The sequence below is a fragment of the Rhea pennata genome, chromosome 9 (assembly GCF_028389875.1).
Source record: "Rhea pennata isolate bPtePen1 chromosome 9, bPtePen1.pri, whole genome shotgun sequence".
In the NCBI taxonomy this organism is placed as follows: domain Eukaryota; kingdom Metazoa; phylum Chordata; class Aves; order Rheiformes; family Rheidae; genus Rhea; species Rhea pennata.
The window spans coordinates 18,163,868-18,180,028 of record NC_084671.1 but is presented as its reverse complement, the minus strand read 5'-3'; the positions used below and the strand labels follow the sequence as shown (position 1 = coordinate 18,180,028).

The following is a 16,161-nucleotide window of genomic DNA, read 5'->3' as shown; positions in this document are numbered from 1 at the left end:
GAAAGTTCTCAGTTAATATCCTGGAGTTTGAGAAGTGCTTGAAAATCTTAACAGTCCTCTGAGAATGAAATCGGTAGTAGATTAACCTGCCAGAAAATGCATTATTTAGAAACTGAAACATGACATTTTCAGTGTGCAATCAGCTATTCCCATCTGTCCTCCTCGTGACTTTTGACATATTTCATTTCTCCTTCCTTTCTCCATCTCTTTGTCAGGCTGCTTTTAGTCTACTCCATTTAATACCTTCTTATGCAGAAACCTCGTTAGTGTTGCCCTTTTTAGATTTTCTAGGCTTTGTTATGTCCTTTCTGAGATCAAGATGCATGCACATTTTCAACTTATTACTGTAATGGTTAATTCCCTCTTCCTTACCTAAAGGTTTTTTTTTATTTACTTTAATTTCTCCTCAGCAATGAGCTGATGCTTTCTTAAGTCTGACTAAAGAACTTCCAAACTAGTATAGCAGTTCAAAGACAGCTGAAACGTGGTAGCAGGTACTCCATCAGTAGTCTAAACACTCGTTATACCAAGATGTGGGAGCTTGTTAAAAGATTCTGAAAGTCTGCAGCTCTACTTATTCCACTTACTCCAATACTTCTTAGCCACAAAAAACCTAAGTCTGAAGACTTCATCATGTATAAACTAGACAATTCTGTATGACAAAATTTCAAGTAAAGTGCATTGACTAGGGTTCAAACTCTTTCTTTGGTAATAAACTAGAACAAACCAGAAGCAATTAGCAGGAGATGTATTATTGCTGTGTCTAGTTCACAAGCATGAACTGAAATACCTTTGGAAATAAACAATTTGGGAGTAAAGTGGGAAAAGAACTAAGAAAACATAGTCCTAGCTTGCTTTTACGTACTCTGAGATACTCCTCTAAATTGTGGATGGTGACAGGTATATCTTTTCCCCCTTTTTTCAGCTCTATATTAGGAAACCCAGGAAGTGTGAAGTCCAGCCCTAGATCTTCCACTGAGCAGCCATTCATAGTCAGAGCCTCCAATGCATACTGTAGACTTTCTTTGGTCTAAAAAATTCAAAGTGAAAAATCAGTATGAAAAACCCATTCATATTAATTTATCCAAAAGTTACAACTTCTGAAACAGGTTTGACTAAGGGAACATTTCTGTAATGATCGTATTACTTTTAGTACTGTTACATTACCTGCTTTCCTCTTTTTCCAGTATATATAACAGCAAACCATCACAAGGCAAATAATCTTAAAAATGGATAAACTTGAAAGATCATAACAGTACATTTTTTTTCTAGCAACTCTTTTTTTTAATGTCTTGCATATTATAAGTTTAGGAAATACTGTACCAGTTAAAGGAAGTATGTGAAATGCTAAGATACTCAGCCTGTTTTTTGTTACAATAATTAGTGGCATTCATATTTGATATGCATGCTGACACTTTTCAGCTTTTATCCATCAGCTTTCAGACTTTTCAAACTCTTACTAGGAAATGAGAAGCGGTGACTAAGGAGAGAAAGAGCAGGAGGATGCAGTAACTTCACCAATAACAAAGCAGATGTATTGAGAGTAGAAATTATATTACTACCATCTAAGTTATTAATATTGGATGCTGAAAAGACAGCATGCATGACAAAAGCCTTTTATCATCACCCTGCAACAGTGAACATTACTATTTATAGTTAAGAGTGGATAACTGTTAAAACTATCATTCTTCTATTGCTGTAGAAGAACTGTATGTTTACATACAAAGTGAATTTATATCAGTTCTACATAATTTTTTCGGTGGAAAAAAAAATTAGAAAAAAAAAAGAAAACCCACAAACCCAGAAAATTTAACTAAACTAATAACAAAAGACAAGCTTTCTGCATGTTCAAAATTGAGGATAGATTTTTCTTTTTTCCCCTCCTGATACTAAAGCCAGTTAGTTTTTTCAAAGTGAATCAGAAGTTACTTTGTAAGAACTTCTTGCAGTTTTTGCCGCTTCTAGCTTGCGTTTAATCACACACAAGGCTTCTGAAATAGATTTCTAATGTTAAGAGTCCACATTACTCAGAATGGCTTAATGACTAAGTCTACAAAAAATGCTATTGTTATAATTACTAACCTCATTAATACTATTCTTTCTATTAGAATAGAGACAATACTTATCACCAGTTCTAAGCACCATCATACACTCTATGCAATTATGGGTACTTCTTAAACACCAGAAGTGTGTAAAGATGCACTCCTTTCTCAGGGTTACTGTCCCACCTGTGTTTTGTCCTGTTCAAGTCTTTTCTTTTGTCTTACAATATCTTCAAGATGATATATTGATTTGGCTACTACTGGATCAATACTGAACAAGTCATGTGATGTCAAGGAAGTCTCCTGTCTTAACATCCATTTATAAAAAGGAAGTCCAAGAGGCAGGTCCACCTAGGAATTGAAACATGTTACAGTATTGAACTGTTCATTTTTCAGAACAACAGCATTTTGCTATTTTATCTCTTGGCTAGGTCTAGAATACTGAGTAACTGATAGTTTTTTCACATACCAAAACACTAAGTGCTTTTACCTGGGAAATTTACAGTTGACAAGGTACAATTTACTACCTGGAACACACATTAGAGTGATCAGCAAGTTATCAGCTGTTGTGGCAGCAAATAAGCCAAAATAATTTTGAAACCACTATGCAGAGAGATCGCAACACTTGACAGGAGTTAGCTTTTCCATTTTTCAATGAAGACTCAAGAATAAGTCTAAAGATCTTCAACATATACTGTCCTTTCCCCTTAAAAAAAAAATTAAAAAATTGCTAAAGCTGAAAACGCTTCCATGCAACTTTTAATGCTATTTCCACCTCCCCAAAACCAAACATTAGATTTTTCATGTGATCTTTCAGAATCAATGTTTTATTCTTACCAGTCTAAAATCCATGATAGCCTTGGCCATTAGTTTTCCCAGAAAGCGGAACTTCATTTTAACTTTTGCAATGTGAGCTGGCTTGGCTGTTCTACCAAAGGGAAGTGCAAAAAGGCCTTGAAGATTATAAATATACTTGGTACCTTCCTGACTTCCTGTTAAAGAAGGAAAGAAAGGTTCAACACATACACTGCTAGCTTCATTACAGAGACAATTTTGAAAGTAGCTAACTTTACAAAAAGTTCTGGTTAACAACCAATCATTATTTTTTAAACAATCTCACCCTACCATGAGAGCCTTATCATCTGACCAAAAATTGAAGCACTTTACAAAAGCTCTTCATCTATAGTCAAATTAGAATCAGTCCTATAATAAATCAACACCGATAGCTTTACTAGTAAAACATTTACCTTTTGGATTGGCTAATGTTACTTCTTCTCCTCTCCAGAGGCCTAAGTCTGCTCTCTGTAGTTCCTGAGATACAAGTGCATAGAACTCTAGTGTGGGGCCTAGGCCTGTGCCAACCTTCAGAAGGGAAGGCAAGGTACAAGGGAAAGAGAACAAAAAACAAAAATAAAACACACAACAAGAGAGTCTGTTAGGTCAGTTTGAATTTCAAAATCTTTAGTCTGACATTAATACTACATTACAGGAAAAAGCTTCTAGATAACCTAACTACCCCAACAGTTAGAATAAAATTGAAAAGCTTAGGAAGACCATGTATCAGAGTGAATAACAATGGAATAAAAGAATTAGCTGCCTAAAGATCATACTATAGAAAAAAGGGAAGTGCAGCTGCAGAGTTAGAAAAATGCACTCTTTGAATAAAACTGATTATGAAATCGAATAGAAGCATTTAGAGTTTCTCCTAGCAACTAAAAACCGTAACTAGGCAGATAAGGGATAATTAATAGACAATTTCGTGGCACCAGTGATGGGAAGGAAGAGAGTCTGACCAAGTCATTCTAGGGAAGTTGTAGCTTTTTGTATTAATCTTCATTAAAAAGGGGTTAAATTAGACTGCATTGACATTACTTACTTCATTCTCATACTGGATTTCCAACATGGCTCTTGAACTGCCTAGATCCTGCATCACAGATTCTGCCTGTTTCAACAGCTCATCTCTGTTCACAGTGCGCTACACATTATAGAGAAGTTTTAAGTAGTGAAATTATGTCTGTAAGTCCCAATTCCCAAGACAGTTACAACAGGAAAAAAATTTAGTTACATAAGCTTTTCCACCATGTGTTAATAGTTCAACAGTTCAATAATTAGTAAGTTTATACTTCATTTGACTACATTCTTGCTTCTATGTGAAAGCAGACTATTATTACAGTACTTAACAAAGAATAAAAATCAGTGCCTTACAGTTCTATCAGTGTAACTTAAAACAGCTGCTACTCTTGTCCAGGATCCAGCAACAGGACTACAGCATAGCAAAGTGTTGTCATGTTACATACCTCACACAGATGTGAGAGGAGTCTGCCTGGGACAGAGTCCCAGTGGTCAGTCCTTTCCCTTCAGTTTAAGGTTTGAGAAGTAAAGTAGCTCTATAACCAGTTGCTTAGGAAAGATAATGTAGCATACAAGCTGTTAGCCTGTATTCACATAAACTTTCTGCTCTTCCCATCACCCCTGAGCTAATACACAGTGCAGAAAAACAGATTAGAGATGCTAAAGTTCAGCAACCTAAGGGAACAATCCTCTTCCTTGTCCTTCCAAAATCTGTTGTAAGGAAAACTGAAGGTTTCAAAAGCAGCACTGGGATTTCTACATCCTGGAAGCTATATTCTAGTTAAGTTATGTCTCTTGGTTTTCTCCTGAGGTGACCAAGAGTATACAGCATGTCTATACTATACAGCAGATAACATCTCTCCCCAAACTCAAGGTGGACACCCAAGACGATCACAGTTTAACTTCATTATCACACAGTGTCAAGAGGTTTAGAATATTCTCTCAGAATGCTAAGGATGATGTTTCAGTTTATTCAGGTAATATTTAAGCCTCTAAATCCTACCACTTCAATTATTCTGGAATTCTATCTAGAATGAATCAGAACTAGAGAAATCAATTTGCCAGTTTACTAAAATAATGCTAATGTAACCCAAAACTGTTAAGTTATCTCAAGAATGCACAGAAAGCGTACTGACTTCAATGCAAAATTAAACAGGCTCAGGCAATGTAGTATAGCCTAGCCAGTTCTGCCATCTAATGGCAGATACCTAAAAGACATACACTTTATGAGTCGGGGCTTTTAAACAAAAACAAGCTTCCTCCTCAACTATGCTGCCAAAAATTGGAATTTTAAAAATAAATTCACTCACAATGACATTCTTAAAGACATCAGCAAAGCAAATAGATTATTCATTCCATGTATGAACAGGACATACTTACTTTTTTCCTGTCTAGTCGTGGTGCCACTCTGCTATCCTGAGAGTCTGACTGATTGATTTCTGGATTAGTATCCAGCAGCCTTTGCATGGCTCGATCACGATCAAAAGCAGTTACATAAAACAGCATTTGTCGAGTATCAAATGGAAAGAAAAATGGGCTGTGAAAGAGTGTTGGATTAGTAAACTGAGATTCAACTAACATCTATTGCTACAGTTGAAGAAAAAAAACAAAAACAAAAATGTAGTATGCCTTAAGCTGGGGCTTTATTAAATACTGGTAAAAACAGTCTCCAAAAGAGAGACTCCCAGAACACACTTTTGTTTTAGTCACAATGCTTATGAGCAAAGTCCTGAGATCATATTTTAAAAAGCCAGCATACAAACTCCAGAAGATTCTCTTCCAGAAAAATAATCCAAATATTTGAATGCTTTGGCTATGCAAAGATTATATCAGAAAGTAGATACTCATTTACTTGTTCACGCCTGCTTTACAATTAGCGTATTAATTCAGATCAACTGTTCTAAGAAGGTGACTCAAGGTCAGATACTTGGGGAAGAAACAAGAACTTATCTACAGCAGAACCAACAGTACATCCTCACCGTTTTCAAAAACGGTCTTTTTTTTTTTAAAAAAAAAAGAGACTAGTAACTAAAAAACTAGTAACAATACCAGAGAAACTTTCTATTTTATCAGTTCTATTATTCTTGAATATGTGCATGTTCTCAGTGTAATCCTCCACTAACATCTAAGTGAAAGGCAATTTTATGGAGCGCATATGGCTACAGATGACTATACAAAAGAATATGCATTAAGTATTAAGCACAAATAATTTATAGTCTGGAATGTTAATGAAGAATCTGGGAGATCTGTTTGAGAATGGAGGTCCAAACAGTATCTCTGGAGCATGAATTTCTAGTTTGGAGACCCAGTGTTGCTTCAATTACCATAGCTGGGAAAGCCAGGAATTTCAACTCCAATTACTCTTCCCACCCCCCTGCCCAGGGACAAGAATTTTACAGCTTAAACTGCCTATCAAGATACTACAGAGCATTAGAAATACTTTATAAGTTTACTATGTTGATAACATTTTTACATTTATTATAGACTTATTTAACATAAACAGTAATTATTTAACATTTATTTTAAAAATCGCATTTTTCCTTTGTACTATATTGAATATGCTAAGATAAATAAGGTGCAACAATAAAAATGCCCTTAAGAAGCTAAACAGAAGAACATAGGACATCAAGAATCAAGTATTTGCATTTCAATAAAAAAACAAAACACCCTTAAGTTCTCAGTAATACCTGTAAGCAATGGTATGAACTTTGCAACTAGTCCTTTCCACCCATATTTGGTTCAGACTGTGCAGTATGGGTGCAAGCATTCATCTAAGCAGCACCATATAATAATTTAAAACTTCTGGGACTGTATTTCACTCTCCCTCAATACTTTCAAAGACATTGTAACAGGCTGTACTTCAGCAGCCCAACCAAGAGGCCTACTGAACTCAAGTTTGAAATGCTATAGTCATTCGTACCATGTTTTTCCAAGTTCCGTCAGCCAAGTTGGTATGTTTCCTGTCATGATCACCAAAGGGTCCTGAAGCTGCCTGTTTGCTTTTGCTGTCAGTTTACTGTTGATAAATTCTGAGGTTGGAATAATCTCCTTGCAGATTGCATTCTGTCATGTTAAAGAACAACACGTTTCTAATTAAAGAAATATCAGATAATCTTTTTACACCTCTAATTTGCTTACCAAAGGAGGGAAGGGTGGAGGGAGGGAAAGGAGGGCCCAACAAAACCAGAAAAACCCAAATTTTTCATTGTCACTTGGCTCATACAGAGTATGAGCTATGGAAGACTAGGTAGATTTCTACTATTTGTTTCCTTTTTATGAAAGATACTGCTCTTTGAATTTAAAGGAGTAAAGAACTTGGAAAATAGGTTTATTTTAACGCAGTGAAGAACATACATGTCTGATCATAACAAATTGTCCTCACCTTACCATAAATTAGAGAAAGAGATAGGGAAAGAAGATAGTTGCACTTTCCTTTTTCAAAACTTCTTTTTGAGGGGTAGGGATGGAAGATTATTTTAAAGATGTCATTTTTCATATTGAGTATGAAAGCCATTAAAAGTGTTCTACTCACATCATACAGGTAATACCAGTATCGACTGATAGCATGTAAAACCCTCAAAAGAAGAATAACATCTAATGATGGATCTTCAAATGTTATGTTTTCAGGTGGAGTAGATATGAGGTAAACTTCTAAGGGATTTAATACCGAGGGGCATACACCATCTAGTAGTAAAGAAAAGAGATTTTTGTTATCAAAGCTAGTCACTTAATTTAAAGTCTACCCTAGATTTAAACATAAATAACAAATACTGCCTAGGCTCCTAATATGGCATTCACTCAACTAAAACAGTTTATGTAGACAGCATGTACCTTACTTTTAATTTTTATATACATGTATTTATTTTTCCTACATTATGCACATTTTAGAAGAAATGTTTATTGTGGTGTCTCCAAACACGCTTCCTCCTCACACTTTCAGAAATGTCACAAATACTCTAACATACTACTACAGCAACATACTCACCATGCCACAACTCATCATGCTTTTTAGAATTTCTAGGGGAGGTTTTTGTAGGAGCAGTTTGTGCTCTTCCTCTTTTACCACCAACACAGTCCTTATTACCATCTTCATCCTCTCGAACAGGTTTGTACCTAAAAAGAAATTAAATACACGTGAAATATTAGAACACGTGGAAACAAAACCCGTTGTTAAAGTGTTACTTCTTTGATCAACAGAATTTTACTTGAATGGCCATTAAAAGTAGAAAGAAAAGAACAGTGCATTTGGATATGATCCAGCCTTTGAAAAGCTAGCCCTTCAAAAATAAAACATAGGGGGGGAAAAATGGGAATCCTCCAGCTCCATGAAATGGGAGAAGCAGAAGGCATTAAAAAAAAAAAAAAAAACCCAAAGAACTTCTGCTTTGAATGAAAAATATTCAAACAGTAATAAGAAACACAGTTGAATCTTAAAATGTTTGCCAGTCTTAGGCCAAGACTGCTCTTACAGCCATACAAACGTAAGATATAACCAAGGTATAACATTTATCTGCACAGTAATTAACTATAAAAAACAGCATTGAGTTCATCATTAATTGTAGACTGCAGACATTCTCTATTGGTTGTAATTAGCTGTCCAATGCTAGAGAACAATTTAATTCCATTGAGCTGCTATTATTTTAGGTCTTCATTTCTTGTTCATCAGCTTTACTCTAACTTTGTTACCTACCTAATCTAACTTTACATTAGCTAGAAGGAATATCTGTAGCTGACAATAAATGCTTAGTATGGTTTAAGCCCTCTCAAGCACATCAGGAAAGTCAAAGCTTCACAGTTTTGGAGGGGGAAAGAAAAAGAAAAAAAAAATCTATATTCAAGTTTTCTCCAAATCTCTAGTTGTATGAGCTTAAAGTTAGTCATCAACTTCTGTTTTCTGTAGCCAACTTACCAAATGGTATGTGTTTTTGTCCAGATCCCAGCTCTTCCCAGTGGGTTGCTTTCATCATCTGTAGACTCCCTCTCCTCCTCAGCTTGTAAACTGTATTGCCTAACTGCTTGATACACAGTCATATTATATGGCAGCAAGTGATCCCCAATGTAAAATTGTAGTCTGTGTCTCACATTACCTGAATTTAAGAATTGAGCAGCCTGAACAAAGTAAACAACAATGTTAACAACTGGTTTGTTAGCTTTTCTTTAAAGCTCTCCCCATACTGCTCCCTACTGCTCTCCCTCAATGAAAAGCTTACCAAAGATTCATCTATTTCTTCATCTGACCCATCATCATCACTATCTTCATCATCTTCCCTAACTCTGCCATAACCTGAGGAGAGAGAAGTGCATCCTTATATGTTTTTAAATTAAGCGCAGTAATACCTTTGTACTGTAACTTTTGTAAACTTCAAGTGATTTCACTTCTAAAATACATCAATTCAAAAATGAGAAGTTCAGATATATTAGAATATGTTTTAGTATCAACATCTGGCATCAAATATGCCACATCAAATACTAACAAATATAATCAAATTGACAATCAGATTGGCTTTAAACTAATCTTCTTGTGACATGAAAAAGCATCCTAGAAAATTACAAGTTTCCTTTTAGCTTGAGTTTCCTCTCTGTGAACTAGATACATTTTTAGGTACCATACATTTGTATTCAGTATAATCCTGTCATGTTTTTACAGACTCTGTACTATTGATAGCACTAATTTTCTGGTTAAGAACCAAAACACACACGTGACTGCATAAGATATAAATACCTCTAACTACAAGGTATCTTTCAATGGCTTGTACCAAAGCCAGAGGATCAATCTTCACAGGTCCACCCTTCCACTGTTTCACATTAGCACAGTCTGGATGTCTTTGCAGTTGGCATTTTAATTGATGTGTGTTGAAGAATTTTAAAGCTTGAGATCCTCTGTTAAGAGAAAAACTCAAAATAATTTGTGAAAAAAGTTGCTACACAAAGAAAATCTAATAACCATCAATGCATAAACAATGCATTAAAATAGGGTTATGCATGCATTTGAGAGTATGCATTGCTCAGAGTAAGATTTCTTAGCCCCTCTCTCTAAAAACACGCTATTAAGATTTGGATAAACATATTCAAAAGCTCATCCTACAAGAACACCAGAACCTAAATTGAATGAAATCTTACTTCCAATGAAAGCTGAATGGATTAAGAGAAAGTTTAGTCAGAGATCTGATTGAAGTACAGCCTATACTGACCATCTTTTATGTTTGAAGTTGTTAAAGTATCACCAGTTCACTACTGATGTTGCCTCAGAGTTGGCTCTACCTTTAGTGCAATAAGGATAGGAACTGGGAGTGGAAAAATGCAAATATCCATTCATGTTGTTTTTATAAGGACATAAAGGGACAAAGCTACATACTTACTTGTCCTTTTTTTCCTTACCAACAAGTATAGTTTATATACATGTTCCATCTCAAACTATCAATACTTAAGCTAATTGTTTTTATACACAAGCCTCTTATCTTGGACTGCTTCAATCTCCAGGTACTAGCGAAGATTATCACATTTTAATGCCTCAAAACACTCATTGACAAAATCCACAGTTAGACCAGCAGTCAAACAATGCTGCACCAATCTGACTTCAAAGATGTAGCAAAATTTTGGTTTTTTATAACTACTGACTTCTGTAATGATCCTGCTTTTTACACAAATAGTACATATTAGAAAGCATTATAAGATTACAGAGCACATAGTATAAGCAAAAGCCAGTACCATTAATTCCTTCAAGTGTTAGAAATCTGTACATTGCATTTGTTTCCATGGATTCTAATAGTTTTGCAGAAATCAAGTGCCAAACTTCAGTGTAAGTTACCTTACTGCTATAGTGAGAGGTTTTATACATCTACTACAATGGATATTCTGTCACAGTTGGTGACAAAAAATCTGCACTATCTTACTACCTGAAATAGAGACAGAAGTTTTTAGCATTTCAAACTTTAAATTTAAGCTACATGCATTGCATTATCTTCCAAGAGCCAAAACATAACCTTGTCAAAGACAGTCTAAAAAAGCAGTGTTTTAACTGGAATTTCTACTTCGCATTATTAGACAAGAATGTTAATACACTAGGGAGTCTGATACACAAAACTTGAGCCCAGATGTAATATAGACCTTTTTCTCTTTAAAAGAAAAAAAAAATAGTTTATGCCACCAGCTTTAAACTTTTCAAACAGCCTTAACTTGAAAATATTCACTATACATTAACATGAAGTAAACAGTAATTTCTAAAACCTGATTTTCACAACTCCTCCCCTTTTAATTTCCCTATAGTCATATGGATAGGCCTATAATCAAGCTCTCCTTTTAAACAGCATGAAGAAATACTTATATGCATCTTATACCAAAATAGGAAGAGTTGCTATATGTTGAGTCAAAAATAGTGCTGATGTATTAAGGAAAAGCACAGAAAAGGAATCAGAGTAAGTCATCATTCACTCAGTTGTTACATAAATGCATATGAAGAATTGGATTCTCAATTTAATTTATTTTTAGGACATAGGGCAGGTCTATAGATTTTTTTTTTTTTTTTTTTTAAACTATCCAGGCATTCAACAGTTATCACTGAACCTATCATCAGTCAAGAAAGCAGAACTTCTCTCAATCATGAGGATCAGCACTGTAATATAGCACTAAGGACTTTATTTCCCCTCATCCCAATCCTCCAATAAAGTATCAGTGTCTCAGCTACCAATAAACAGCTTATTTCTTTCCAGTGTTTGTTACATGGAGACAAGGAAGAAATTTCAAGTTCTTAGTTTAAACTAAAGAGATTGCAATTAAAATTATACTTCCATCCCCAGTATATGGGGGAAAAATTCAAGATGGTAAGCAAGGATGTAGTTAAATATTTAACCTTCTAAATAAAAATAAATAAATTTGTAAAAAAGAAAACCCATAAAAGCAACTATATAATTGTTTTTTTCATTTATAGGGCTGTTATCTCTTGAAACTTTCAAGCATCAGAACAAGTTGCATAAAACAAAAGCTTCCAACAAAACTGTTACCTGAGTATTAATCCTTACCTGCTCCCTGTTCCATTCCCACTAGGGAAGTCATGTACTTTGACTGGAAACTGTTCCATCTGACTGAGGCAGTTGTTCATTTTGTGGACTAATGCCAACAAAGGTGCATTTTCTAATGGCTCTAATCTTCCAAGGGGTTCTTCTCCAGGAAGCTGAAATATGTTTAAATCTCAATTATGTGCTTTAATGAATCCAGCTTAAAGAATTTACACCATGACTTGTTTCAAAAGAACAATGAAAAAAGGAAATTAAAATCAGTGCTATGACTTGAAGTATCTGCAGTATCAGGACAACTAGAACATACATAAGAAAAGTTAAGATTTAATAGCCTCATCAATTTTAAATGTTCACCGAAGAGTAAGCTTCATGGAAGTTGTAATTACTTTATTTTCTTCCACATTAAAAATCCTTTTTCAAAAACTGGCCAATCTAGTTTCTTGCAGTATTTAGCACAAAAAAAAAAAAAAAAGGAGCTAGAGATTACTATCCAAACTCTTTCTGTATCAGCTTTATAAAGTCAGGAACAACTTCAAAGTTGTTTAAGACTCAGTCAGCCACTTTAGAAAAAACTAGACACAACAGTAGAAGTTTCCAATTTCCAAATTTCTGATTTTTAAGAAAATGTTTTATTATACATCCTAACCATATGCAAAACATTCATCATGTTCTCCATCCTCAGAAGTCAAGATCATCACAGAATCTCAGATAGACAAATATATACAATTTGAAACAAAGACCACTAAAGAATTCCAAAATAAAAGACAGTAAAACTTACTGGAGAAGAAAAAAACACATGAAGAAATCTTTTCAATCTGATATCTCTGCTTACAGCATCTTTCTCACTTTTAGATGTTAAATAAAGCAGCAGTTGTTTCACAAACCCACTATGCTGAATTTCAAATGAGGAGACGTCAGACTCCGAGACAATGCTACGGATTTCTACAAGGCACTCTGTTCCACCATCCACCTGAAAAATATTTTGGCAGTATTTTTATTTTACTACACCCCAGTATTAAGAAACAGCTATAGAAGAGGGAGAAGAGTATAGTAATTCAATACAAGAAATGACTGACAAAGTAAATAAAATTGAGATAAACAGTTTTTCTGTTTAATGAGGGGGCATCACAGGCTATATCTAAGTTTTCCCCCTTTTAGAAACTGGATTCTTTTTTTTTTTTTTTTTTTTTTTTTGTCTCATGCAAAGTAAAAATGACCTCCAAATAGAAATATGAAAAAAGAAAACAAAATCATACTGGTATAGATTTTACAAGACATCCTTGTAGCAGAGAGGATGTGTGGTTTCTATATGTATTTCCTTAGATCAAAGGACCGACCATAACTAAAATAGCTAAACAGTTCAGAAGTTAAAGGTTTAGGTAACCTGTCAAGAAGAGAAGCAAGGCAACAGAAAGAGCACAGCAGCCTTTTGCTAAAGCAAGGTTCTAATTCTCGAGATGCTAGTAGATTTGAGCAAATCGCATTTCTTCTATCCTTTCAGCAAAATTCAACCCTTCCCCCCCACATCTGAAGTTATGATTGCAATCTGCATTCTTCTCTAGGAAGAAAGTCAAGCACTTCACTGAAGCATTTTTAAAAGAATAAAAGACACTGAAAGAGACACATTGTGACACAGTGTTAGGAAACAAATACCACTGTTAATGCTCATTATGAGAAAAAGTGTTTAAGAGCTTATATACTAATTCTAAACAGATCACTGCAAGTTTAAGACCATTTAAGAAACATTTAGAGGTAACAAAATCTACACTTCTAGTATTGGCCATACTGTCTAAAATGGCCAGTTTTTCTCCAGAAGAAAAGCCATATCCTTCCCAAATACTTTCACTGCTTCCTTTCCCCTCCCTACTCCAAACATGTTTTCATTTCTAACCTGGAGGTTGAGTTGTTCAGTTGCAGTGCAAAGTCTCTGTAATACATTTAGTGCAGGATTGCTTCCATCCATGTTTTCAGAGCTAAAATAACGTTCTACAAATTTATGGGCTTGCTCCTTAATCCAGCCCTTAATTTTTTCTCTGGAGAAGGAAAGAAAAAAAAATACATACAAAATGCATTTGGCCATACTTAGCATCTGCATACTCCAATGTACAAGTAAACACAGTGAGAGCACCATTTCCCCCATGTTTAACAGTAGTCACAGACAGCAACTCTTCCCTCTTACTCAAACTCTCAATAAAGATCTATTTCTACTCATTTCTTCTTGTACTATTTTTCCTACTCTGTTTTCCAGCATCTTACTATCTACTTTTTAGTTTCCTCCTACTAAGAGCTACCTTAATTTCCTCACTTTTCTCCTAGGTTGTTTACTTTGTTAAACACTGTTTACCTCTTAGTTGTCTTTGATACATGCTACCTAATAAACTGATGACTTATCACATAAAGCAGACATACCTCAAAGTCAACTTCATACTATAAATAATTTAATTTTTTGTGTATGTGTGTACCTGTTATTGGAAATGGTATCCTTGGAAGCAGCCCTTGCAAGACCACTAACTCCTGCTGTTCGTGCTGGTTCAATATTATTACTGTTGGATTGTGTGCTTAATCTTCCCCATGTTTTAGGATTTAAACTTGCCAAGAAGGAAGATTTAGGAGATTGAGTAGTTGTGGGGCTTTTCGCTGGAGGAAGCAAAGACAAAAATTAAAAGAATTTCCTAGAATTAACATGTCTGTTAAAGCTGGCACTGCTGACACCTTGTAAGTCTACTTTGAATTTTTTTTAAAAGAGTTAGATAGTATTTTAAAAATACTTTACCTTGATTGTCTACTTTATCATCATCTCTTGGAGGAGAATACTTTGGCCTCCTTGGCCCTCGTTTTGGCAGTCTTTTTCTCTTTAGAACATCACTCAGTCGTCTGTCCAAATTTAAAAATAAAGCGATGTTTCATAAACATGCATACCCGTTCCTCATTTTAAGATGTGCCTGCCAGCTATCTGCTCAAAAAGGAAGAAAAGGTTCCTTTCCATAGCAAGGAGGGAAGAAGGGGCTCTGCCCTGGGGGAGGAGGCCCCACTCTCATTTATGGGAGAGACAAAGTGTCTACTCCATCCAGAAAGAAGGGGCTTTGCTTGCCAGTGTCATCTTTCCATGGACAGCTAGGTACAGCCAGCAATGTCACTGAAAAAGGCTTCTCATAATTATCATGTTTTTATATGTATAACTGTCTGCCTATTCATTTATTTGAGTGCTCTTAAACAAAAAAAACCACACACACAAATCACTACTGTATAACCAAAAGACACTAAATAGTTGACGTGCCTCTCCTATTAAAACACATCAAGTACTTTTTAAACAATTAAGTTTCTACTCACCAACCCCTACACTTCTCAAGTTGACATATTTCAGTTCTACTTCAAAGTGAGTTTCCTTATTATGCCAATATATTAAGAAAAATATTTTCCTCTCAAAACAAAGCAACAGTAACAGTAATGTATTTCTATAAGAGATCTGAATTCTACAAGTGTTCAAAATGGTTGCATCCCAACAAAACAATCTAACCATAACTACTTTGCCTTCTAGTAATCAGCAGAAAGGAATAATGCACCATAGCTACCACGTCCCATTTCTCTGGAAGAACCACTGTCCTCAGGAGAGTAAAACATCGGACTACAGCTCTTGCTCATGGCATCCTCTGGTCTCTTCCCAAGTGGCATGGATTGTTTTGTATTGTTAGATTGTAACTACCAGGTCATTAGTCATTTTTTAAACATTTTATATAAAAACTCCCCCCCCCCCAAAAAAAAAAATATCAATCGACAGTTTCAACACCCACTGTTTTAGTTCCTCAAAACAAAAATACCACAGCAAAATGGACTGGATTCTGCAGAAGCTCAAGTCAGTCAAGACTTTTTGCCCAGTATTTTCAGTTTCCTTAAAAAAGTATTTTGTCTGTTGACTGTAATGGCAACTAGAATCAATGAGAGGTCAACTGCTTAAGAATGAAATCATTTGTTCACAATAAATATTGCACTTACCCCTGCGGACTCAGATCCAGAGAATCTTCCCTGCTGTGTTGTAAGCTGGGGGAGCCCAAATCTGCAGCTGCATTACTGGCAGCAGTGGCTGTTCCAGTGCTTATTGTTGTAGTGGTACTCAGTGTCCCTGATCCGTTAGTGCATACTTTTGGTGGGCTTGTCAGCAAAGCCTCAGACTCTGCTAAGTTTTTCACTTGGTGCATCACCCCTTCACAAAAGAGAAGTCTTAACAATAACATTTTTTTCTTTTAAAACAAGAA

The 16,161-nt window shown here is 35.2% G+C and overlaps 1 protein-coding gene across 12 annotated transcripts in view; it reads right to left on the bottom strand.

The window, feature by feature from the left end:
• Nucleotides 1-16,161, bottom strand: part of TRIP12 (thyroid hormone receptor interactor 12) — an 80,682-nt gene that overhangs the window by 7,460 nt on the left and 57,061 nt on the right. For 6 of the 12 annotated variants that reach the window (XM_062583201.1, XM_062583206.1, XM_062583209.1 and 3 more), the window contains 18 exons: nt 15,902-16,109; nt 14,682-14,782; nt 14,371-14,545; nt 13,800-13,941; nt 12,687-12,878; nt 11,912-12,063; nt 9,616-9,788; nt 9,104-9,177; nt 8,803-9,002; nt 7,879-8,006; nt 7,426-7,577; nt 6,814-6,956; nt 5,274-5,430; nt 3,919-4,017; nt 3,290-3,404; nt 2,880-3,034; nt 2,229-2,393; nt 866-1,030 (listed from right to left, as the gene is read on the bottom strand). In XM_062583201.1, the coding sequence (XP_062439185.1) occupies nt 866-1,030; nt 2,229-2,393; nt 2,880-3,034; nt 3,290-3,404; nt 3,919-4,017; nt 5,274-5,430; nt 6,814-6,956; nt 7,426-7,577; nt 7,879-8,006; nt 8,803-9,002; nt 9,104-9,177; nt 9,616-9,788; nt 11,912-12,063; nt 12,687-12,878; nt 13,800-13,941; nt 14,371-14,545; nt 14,682-14,782; nt 15,902-16,109 (2,696 nt within the window). Of the gene's footprint in view, nt 1-865; nt 1,031-2,228; nt 2,394-2,477; nt 2,749-2,879; nt 3,035-3,289; nt 3,405-3,918; nt 4,018-5,273; nt 5,431-6,813; nt 6,957-7,425; nt 7,578-7,878; nt 8,007-8,802; nt 9,003-9,103; nt 9,178-9,615; nt 9,815-11,911; nt 12,064-12,686; nt 12,879-13,799; nt 13,942-14,370; nt 14,546-14,681; nt 14,783-15,901; nt 16,110-16,161 lie in introns of those variants that run through there. The other 6 variants (XM_062583205.1, XM_062583210.1, XM_062583208.1 and 3 more) reach the window with 5 other exon arrangements.